The sequence below is a fragment of the Dryobates pubescens genome, chromosome 19 (assembly GCF_014839835.1).
Source record: "Dryobates pubescens isolate bDryPub1 chromosome 19, bDryPub1.pri, whole genome shotgun sequence".
Taxonomy (NCBI): Eukaryota; Metazoa; Chordata; class Aves; order Piciformes; family Picidae; genus Dryobates; species Dryobates pubescens.
Window position 1 is genome coordinate 1,730,110 of NC_071630.1, and position 9,092 is coordinate 1,739,201.

The 9,092-nt window shown below is 68.0% G+C and overlaps 1 protein-coding gene across 1 annotated transcript in view; it reads right to left on the reverse strand.

The window, feature by feature from the left end:
* Positions 1-2,826: 2,826 nt before the first annotated feature.
* The window catches only part of SF3B3 (splicing factor 3b subunit 3), a 58,296-nt gene continuing 52,030 nt past the window's right edge, over positions 2,827-9,092 (reverse strand). The window contains exons 24-27 of the mRNA XM_054170281.1: positions 7,640-8,619; positions 6,671-6,857; positions 4,535-4,692; positions 2,827-3,454 (exon numbers count right to left, since the gene is read on the reverse strand). Coding sequence (XP_054026256.1) covers positions 2,827-3,454; positions 4,535-4,692; positions 6,671-6,857; positions 7,640-8,619 — 1,953 coding nt within the window. The remainder of the gene's footprint in view (positions 3,455-4,534; positions 4,693-6,670; positions 6,858-7,639; positions 8,620-9,092) is intronic.

Below are 9,092 nucleotides of genomic sequence, written 5' to 3' on the forward strand. Positions count from 1 at the left end.
GGCTCATTGCTGTGCCCTGCAGCCCTTGCTGCCCCCCAGCACTCCCAGCTCCTTCTCCTGGGGGCTGCTCTGCAGCAGATCCCCTCCCAGCCTCTGCTGCTGCAGTTTGCTCTTCCTGCCCAGCTGCAGGGCTCTGCTCTCCTCCTGCTTCAGCCTCAGCAGCTTCCTCCCTGCCCAGCTCTCAGCCTGCCCAAGGCTCTGCATGGCCTCCCAGCCTGCAGCTGGCCCAGCCAAGCCTCCCAGCCTGCTGTGGTCACACTGCTGCTGATGCAAGCCAGGGTGGTGCTGGCCACCTGGGCACACTGCTGGCTCAGCTTCAGCTGCCCAAGAGCCCTTCAGAGACTCTCTCCCCTCTGAAGGTTCCCTCAGAGCCAAACCAGGCTGTGGCAGCCCTGCCAAGCACAGGCAAGGAGCAGCTGAGCCCAGCTGCAGCCCAGGCACAGCTGGAAGGACCCCACAGGGAGCTGCCACAGCTCAGTGCAGCTGGGGAGGGGAGGACAACCGAGCCCTGGGCAGCAGGGGGGATACAAAGCTCCCCCCTGGGGGAAGAGCCTGACCCTGGGCTGCCTCTTACAGCCCCAACCAGCTGGGAAGCAGAGGTTTGGTGTCAGCAGCAGCCTTGCTGAGCAGCCTCTGTCTGTCTGTCTGTCTCTCCCCTCACCAATGGCATTGATGAAGATGTTGAACAGCACCAGACCCCCCTGGAACCCCCCCAAACCATTCCCCATCCCCCTCCCAGTTCCCAGCCTGTCCTTTTTTGCCCTTCTGGGATCCTCTTTAGACCCCCCCCCCCCAACCCTTCACCCCTCCCCGAGGGGAGGGGGTTGGGGGGTGGTCCAGGAGGACATTCTGTGCAGTGAGGGTGGGGGAGACACTGGCACAGGTTGCCCAGGGAGGTGCTTGAGGCTCCATCCCTGGAGGTGCTCAAGGCCTCAAGCAGCCTGGTGCAGCAGGAGGGCTCCCTGCTGCCTGCGAGGGGTTGGCACTGGAGGAGCTTTGAGATCCCTTCCAACCCAAACCGTTCTCTGTGCTCTCTGACCCAGGGCCACGGCCCAGGGGCAAGCCAGGGCTGGAGGGGAAAGCTTGCCCAGGCAGCAGGGGTGCCCAGCTGCAGGCTCAGCAGTGGCAGAGCCCCTGGCACCACCCAGCCCCTGGGGGTGGCTGAGGGAGGCACAAGGGCTGGGGGCTGCCCTCATGTGCTGGGGATGCAGCATCAGAGCAGAGTGGAGTGGAATAGAGCAGAGTGGAGTGGAGTGGAGTGGAATGGAATGGGATAGGATAGGATAGGGTAGGGTAGGATAGGGTAGGGTAGGGTAGGGTAGGGTAGGATAGGATAGGATAGGGTAGGGTAGGATAGGGTAGGATAGGGTAGGATAGGGTAGGGTAGGGTAGGGTAGGATAGGATAGGATAGGGTAGGGTAGGATAGGGTAGGATAGGATAGGATAGGGTAGGGTAGGGTAGGGTAGGGTAGGGTAGGATAGGATAGGATAGGGTAGGGTAGGATAGGGTAGGATAGGATAGGATAGGGTAGGGTAGGGTAGGATAGGGTAGGGTAGGGTAGGGTAGGGTAGGGTAGGGTAGGGTAGGGTAGGGTAGGGTAGGGTAGGATAGAGTAGGATAGGGTAGGGTAGGGTAGGGTAGGATTAACCAGGTTGGAAGAGACCTCAGAGCTCACCCAGCCCAACCTCTCCCCCAGCACCATCTGAGCAACTCAACCATGGCACCAAGGGCCTCAGCCAGGCTCTGCCTAAACACCTCCAGGGATGGGGACTCCACCACCTCCCTGGGCAGCACAGCCCCAGGGCAAATCTCTCTTGCTGGGAAGAATTTCTTCCTCCCCTCCAGCCTGAACCTCCCCTGGCACAGCTTGAGACTGTGTCCTCTTGTTCTGCGGCTGGGGGCCTGGGAGAAGAGCCCAACCCCCACCTGGCTCCAACCTCCCTGCAGGCAGTTGCAGAGAGCAAGAAGGTCTCCCCTGAGCCTCCTCTTCTGCAGGCTCCAACCCCAGCTCCCTCAGCCTCTCCTCCCAGGGCTGTGCCCCAGACCCCTCCCCAGCTTTGTTGCCCTTCTCTGGACACCTTCCAGCAGCTCAACCTCTTTCCTGACCTGAGGAGCCCAGAGCTGGGCACAGGACTCCAGGTGTGGCCTGAGCAGTGCTGAGCACAGGGCAGGATGAGCTCCCTGCTCCTGCTGGCCACACTCTGCCTGCTGCAGGCCAGGCTGCCCTTGGCCTTCTTGGCCCCCTGGGCACACTGCTGCCTCCTGTTCAGCCAGCTGTCAACCAGCACCCCCAGCTCCCTCTCTGCCTGGCTGCTCTCAGCCACTCTGCCCCCAGCCTGCAGCACTGCCTGGGGTTGCTGTGGCCAAAGTGCAGCCCCTGGCACTTGGCTGTGTTCAATCTCCTGCCCTTGGCCCCTGCCCCTCTGCCCAGCCTGTTGAGGTCCCTCTGCAGAGCTCTGCTGCCCTCTCCCAGCTCAGCTCCTGCCCCCAGCTTGCTGTCAGCTGCAAACTCACTGCTGAGGGACTCCATCCCCTCCTCCAGATCATCAATGAGGAGATTGATCAGGCTGGGGCCCAGCACTGCTCCCTGGGGCACCCCACTGGTGCCTGGCTGCCAGCTGGCTGTGGCACCATTCACCACCACCCTCTGGGCTCAGCCTCCAGCCAGCTCCTCACCCAGCCGGGGCAGCTGCAGCCGCGGCTGTGCTCACCCAGCTCTGCCTTTCTCCTCCTCTTCTTCTGCTGCTTCTCCTTCTCCTTCTCCTTCCTCCTCCTCCTCCTCTTGGCAGCGGGGCCAGCAGGGCCCGGGGGGGCCGGAGGGGCCCTCAGGAAGGCAGGAGGCTGGAAGCGGAGCGCTGGGGAGGTGACGCTGCGGGGCAGAGAGCGGCTGCAGGGCACGGCCGGCTCCGGGGCTGCCTGCGGGGGGAGCCGCAGCCCCGCGGAGCCTCCCCGGGGGTGCTCCCTGCCCCGGCGCAGGAGCTGCGGCCTCCTCTGTGCCCGTCCTGTGCCACAGCTGTGCCTGGGGCTCGCCGGCACCTGGGGGCTCGCTGGCACCTCGGGGACTCGCTGGCACCTAGGGGGCTTGCTGGCATCTCGGGAGACTGCTGGCACCTCGGGGGACTGCTGGCACCTCGGGGGATTGCTGGCACCTCGGGGGCTCGCTGGCACCTCGGGGACACGCTGGCACCTCGGGGGCCTGCTGGCACCTCGGGGGACTGCTGGTACCTAGGGGACACGCTGGCACCTCGGGGGATTGCTGGCACCTCGGGGGCTTGCTGGCACCTTGGGGGACTGCTGGCACCTCGGGGGCTTGCTGGCACCTCGGGGGCTCGCTGGCACCTCGGGGGACTGCTGGCACCTCGGGGGCTCGCTGGCACCCCGGGGGCTCGCTGGCACCTCGCTGCTTCTGCCTGGGCCACGCCGGCCGGGCACCCAGGCTGGGCTGGGCAGCGGCTGGGGGTCACCGGCTGGGGCTGATGGGGGGCTCCAGGCTCCTGCTTTGCCCCTTCCAGGCTGAGCCTCACAGCACTGCGGGCACCTCCCGCCCCACACCTCCCGCCCCACACCTCCCGCCCCACACCTCCCTGCGTGCTCTGCCCCCCGGGAACTGGAAGGGACTAAACCGAGGGCTGAGCTCAGCAGAGCCAAACCCGCGGGGAACGAAGCCTGGGCACAACATCCTGCAGCCCCCACTCCTCCCTCCCTCCCTCCCTCCCTTCTCCTTTCCTCTCCCCTGCTCTCATCCCTCCCTCCCTCCCTTATCCCTCCCCCCCTCATCCCTCCCTCTCTCCTCCCTCCCTCCCTCCCTCCTTCATCCCTCCATCCCTCATTCCTCCCTCCCTCATCCCTCCCTCTCTCCCTCATTCCTCCCTCCCTCTCTCATTCCTCCCTCCCTCATTCCTCCCTCCCTCTCTCCCTCATTCCTCCCTCCCTCTCTCATCCCTTCCTCTCTCCCTCATCCTTCCCTCTCTCCCTCATCCTTCCCTCCTTCTCTCATCCCTCCCTCTCTCCCTCATCCTTTCCTCCCTCTCTCATCCCTCCCTCTCTCCCTCATCCCTCCATCCCTCATTCCTCCCTCCCTCCCTCATCCTTCCCTCTCTCCCTCATCCTTCCCTCATCCCTCCCTCCCTCATCCTTCCCTCTCTCCCTCATCCCTCCCTCTCTCCCTCATCCTTTCATCCCTCATTCCTCCCTCCCTCTCTCATCCCTTCCTCTCTCCCTCATCCCTCCCTCATCCCTCTCTCCCTCTCTCCCTCATTCCTCCCTCTCTCATCCCTCCCTCCCAGTCTCCTTTCCCCCTCGCAGGAGCAGCCCCAGGCCATGCTGGCAGCTGCTGCTCACACTGCTGCTGCCCGGGGGGGGATTGCTCCCTGCTGGCTGGGGGGGGATTGCTCCCTGCTGCCTGGGGGGGATTGCTCTCTGCTGCCTGGGGGAGGATTGCTCTCTGCTGCCTGGGGGGGGGGCATTGCTCGCCGCTCTGCCCAGCTGCTCCAGGCGAGCCCAGCGCAGCCTGCAGGGGGCTTCTGCCCTTACCTCGTCCCCTCCAGCTGGAAGCCGTTGGCCAGCAGCCAGCCCTGCAGCTCCGCGGCACAGCCGAGCCCGGCCAGCTCCGGGAGCGGCTCCCGCAGCTCCCTCACCTCCTCCTCGTACAGCTCCGCGTCGAGCAGGACACTTTGCCCATCCTGAGACCACTGCACCGGGCACAGGGCACAGCACTGAGGGGTGGCACTCCTGTCCTGCCACTCCTCACAGCAGCTCTACCTTGGGGGCTGGGTGTGGGTGACCCTGTGCCCATCACACCCAACACCACCCAGGGCTGCAGCTGCAGCAGGAGTGTGGCCAGCAGGGCCAGGGAGGGGATTCTGCCTCTCTGCTCCACTCTGCTGAGCCCACAGCTGCAGCTCTGTGCCCAGCTCTGGAGCCTCTGTGCCAGGAAGGCTCTGGAGGGGCTGGAAGGTGTCCAGAGCAGGGCCAGGAGGGGGAGCAGAGGGCTGGAGCTGCTCTGCTCTGAGCACAGCCTGAGAGAGTTGGGGTTGTGCAGGCTGCAGAGGAGAAGGCTCCAGGGAGACCTTCTGGTGGCCTTCCAGGGGGCTGCAGGAAAGCTGGGGAGGGACTTTGGAGGGGGTGAGGGAGGGCCAGGACTGGGGGGGATGGAGCAAAAGGAGAAGTGGGGAGCTGGAGATTGGCTGTGGGGAAGAAGTTGTTGGGCAGGAGGGTGGTGAGAGCCTGGCCCAGGCTGCCCAGGGAGGTGGTGGAAGCCTCCTGCTCAGCCCTGGAGGTGTTTGCAGCCAGGCTGGAGATGTCTCTGTCAGGGCTTGAAGGGACCTCAAGGCTCAGCCAGTTCCAACCCCCCTGCCCTGGGCAGGGACACCTCACCCCACAGCAGGTTGCTCACAGCCACCTCCAGCCTGGGGAAGAATTTCTTCCTGGATCTACTCAACTCTCCCCACTTCTCCTTTTGCTCCATTCCCCCCAGTCCTGGCCCTCCCTCACCCCCTCCAAAGTCCCTCCCCAGCTTTCCTGCAGCCCCCTGCAGCTCCTGGAAGGCCACCAGAAGGTCTCCCTGCAGCCTTCTCCTCTGCAGCCTGCACAACCCCAACTCTCTCAGGCTGTGCTCAGAGCAGAGCAGCTCCAGCCCTCTGCTCCCCCTCCTGGCCCTGCTCTGGACACCTTCCAGCCCCTCCAGAGCCTTCCTGGCACAGAGGCTCCATGCCCTGCTGGTCTCAGCTCCGTGTCCAGCACAGCCCTGTACCTCCAAGGCTTTGATGGTTGGGTTCTCCAGGGCTGCCGACAGCTGAGCGAGGATGGCCCCAGGCTCCTGGGCGCTGCGCTGCTCTCTCCTGGGGCTCCTCGGGCGGGCAGGAGGCTCCTGCAGGGGGGCTGCCATGGCAGCTGCAGCCTGGGCAGCCTGCAGAGCAGCGGCTCTGTGAGGGTTTGCTTTGCTGTGGGGCTCACCCCGCGGCCAGCGCTCAGCCCGGGCCGCGGCCAGCCCCTGCGGCAGGGCCGTGGGCACTGCCTGCCCTCCACCTCTCCCTGCTGAGCTGCCGGGGGGGGGGGGGGGGTTGGGGGGGTGGTTCCCCCTGCCGGCCTCAGCTCTGGGCAGCGGCTTTGAAGGGGCTGAGCTCTGCCCAGTGCAAGACCACCACCCCCGCCAGGGGATGCTCCAAAGCAGCCAGCCCTAGGAGCTCTGCTGACAGAGCTGGGGCCGCAGGGAGGTGAAACCCCCCCAGCACACCGGGTGCTGCAGCTGCCCCCCCCCCCCCGAGCTGCTAGAACCAGCCCCCCCTCCGTCCCCCCTACCCCCCGAACCCCTTCCAGCTCTGCCTTCTACCTCTTTCAAGCCAACCACTGGCACCCAGCTGCGTGCCAAAGCCCTGGCACTGCCTCCCCTTTGTCTGGGGCACAGATTGCCTCTCAGACATCCAAACCAGCTGACTGCAACCCCGGGGGGGAGGGGGGGGAGCTGCAGGCACCGATCACCTTGCCCCCAGCACCCCAACTGCTGCTCCCCACATGCCAGCCAGGAAACCTCGGGGGGAGCAGCCCCGTGCCCGGCAGGCAGCGTGGGGAGGGCTGGCACAGGTCCCTGTAAGCCACCCAGGCCGAGCAGGAGGGGCTGCAGCCGCGGGAAGGGGCTGCAGGGCGGCGCCGGCAGCCTGTCCTGCTCACCTCTGCGCTCCGAGCCGCCCCGGGGCTCTGCTCCGCCGCCGCCGCCGGCGGTTGGGCGGCAGACTCCCGGCGACGGTTAACTGCCGGGCGGGGGGCAGGCGCCGGCAACCGGCCCCCCGGTGCCGGGACCCGGCCTGAGGAGGGAGCTGTGGAACGCGGAGAGGGCCCAGGGGATGTCCCCTGGCACCTGCGGGGATGGCAGAATGAAGAGAGTGACATCCCCTGCCCCAGCAGGGCACCCACAGCAGCCTGCCCAGGGGCACAGAGCCCAGGGGGGGTTGGAAGGGAGCTCTGGAGATCACCCAGTGCCACCCCCTGCCCCAGCAGGGCACCCACAGCAGCCTGCCCAGGGGCACAGAGCCCAGGGGAGGCTGGAAGGGAGCTCTGGAGATCACCCAGTGCCACCCCCTGCCCCAGCAGGGCACCCACAGCAGCCTGCCCAGGGGCACAGAGCCCAGGGGGGGCTGGAAGGGAGCTCTGGAGCTCACCCAGTGCCACCCCCTGCCCCAGCAGGGCACCCCCAGCACAATGCCCAGGGGCACAGTGCCAGGGGGGGTTGGAAGCTCTCCACACCAGGAGGCTCCACAACCTCTCTGGGCAGCCTGCTCCAGGCCTCCAGCAGCCTCACACCAAACAACTTTCTCCTCCTGCTCAGCTGCAGCCTCCTGACTGCCAGTTTGTGCCCTCTGCCCCTTGGCCTGGCCCTGGGCACCCCTGAGCAGAGCCTGGCCCCAGCCTCCTGCCCCCCACAGCTCCTTTAGCTCCTGCTGAGCATTGCTCAGCTCCCCTCTGGGGCTGCTCTTCCCCAGGCTCTCAGCCCCAGGGCTCCCAGCCTCTGCTCTTCACAGAGCTGCTCCAGGCCCCTCAGCAGCAGCTTCAGAGCCTCCCCTGGGCTCTCTCCAGTGGTTTGTCGCCGGGTCTGGCTGCTTGGACCCCTCTGCCCCAGCCCTGTCCTGAGCCGTGGGGTACACAAGCAGAGACAGGCTCCACGGGTAGGCTTTCATGCTCCCACGAAGGGCTGGGGTCCACTCGGGAGCTCTCTGCCCCCCAGCTCGCTCCTTCCCCAGGCCCTGTCTGGCAGGATGCCCCCGAGAAATCCCCGGGGAAAAGAGGATGCTGAGGGCAGAGCCGAGATGAACCTTCGCTGGGGAGCGAATCCGAGCCGGGGCTGCACTGCCCGCCTGCGGACATCGCCCCTCGGCCCGGGGCTGAGCTTCGGGACCATTCCCCGGCCCCGTGCCCCAGCCCCGCTGCTTGCATCGCCCCCGGCCCCGTTCTCTGGTCCCGCTCCGGGCATCGCCCCTCGGCCCGGGGCTGAGCTCCGGAACCATTCCCCGGCCCCGTGCCCCAGCCCCCTGCTTGCATCGCCCCCGGCCCCGTTCCCTGTCCCCGCTCCGGGCATTGCCCCTTGGCACCGGGGCTGAGCTCCGGAACCATTCCCCGGCCCCGTGCCCCAGCCTCGCTGCTGGCATCGTCCCCGGCCCCGTTCCCGGTCCCGCTCCGGGTATCGCCCCTCGGCCCGGGGCTGAGCTTCGGGACCGTTCCCCGGCCCCGTTCCCCGGCCCCGCTCCGGACATCGCCCCTCGGTCCGGGGCTGAGCTCCGGAACCATTCCCCGGCCCCGCTCCGGGCATCGCCCCTCGGCCCGGGGCTGAGCTCCGGGACCGTTCCCCGGCCCCGTTCCCGGCCCCGCTCCGGGCATCGCCCCTCGGCCCGGGGCTGAGCTTCGGCCCCGTTCCCCGGCCCCGCTCCGGGCATCGCCCCTCGGCCCGGGGCTGAGCTTCGGGACCGTTCCCCGGCCCCGTTCCCGGCCCCGCTCCGGGCATCGCCCCTCGGCCCGGGGCTGAGCTCCGGGACCGTTCCCAGGGCCCGCCCCGTCCGCGGCCCCCCCGCCCGCCGGCGGAAGCGGCGGTTGCCGGGGAACGCGGCGGGGCCAGCCCGGGGCTGCGGCTGCCCGCGGCCTGCCCTGTCCTGCTCTGCCCTACCCGGTCCCAGCCCCCAGCTTCTGTGCCCCCTGCCTCGGTGAGTCCTGTCGGGGGGAGCCGGAGAGACCGCCCCGGGGACTGTCCGGGGTGCGGCAGGGGCTGGGCACGGCGGGGGAGCCGGGCTGGGGGTGCCAGGGCAAGGGGCTGGGGCCGGGCAGGGCACGGGGGCTAGGGGGGGTAGGGCTGGGGGCTGGAAGGTGCCAGGGCAGGGGGCTGGGGGGTGGCAGGGCAGGGGGCTGGGGGGGGGCACGGCAGGGGGCTGGGGCAGGGCAGGGCACGGGGGCTAGGGGTGGCAGGACAAGGGGCTGGAAGGTGCCAGGGCAGGAGGCTGAGGGGTGTCAGGGCAAAGGGCTGGAGGCTGACAGGGCAGGGGGCTGGGGGGTGGCAGGGCAGGGGGCTGGGAAGTGGCAGGGCAGGGGGCTGGAGGTTGGCAGGGTA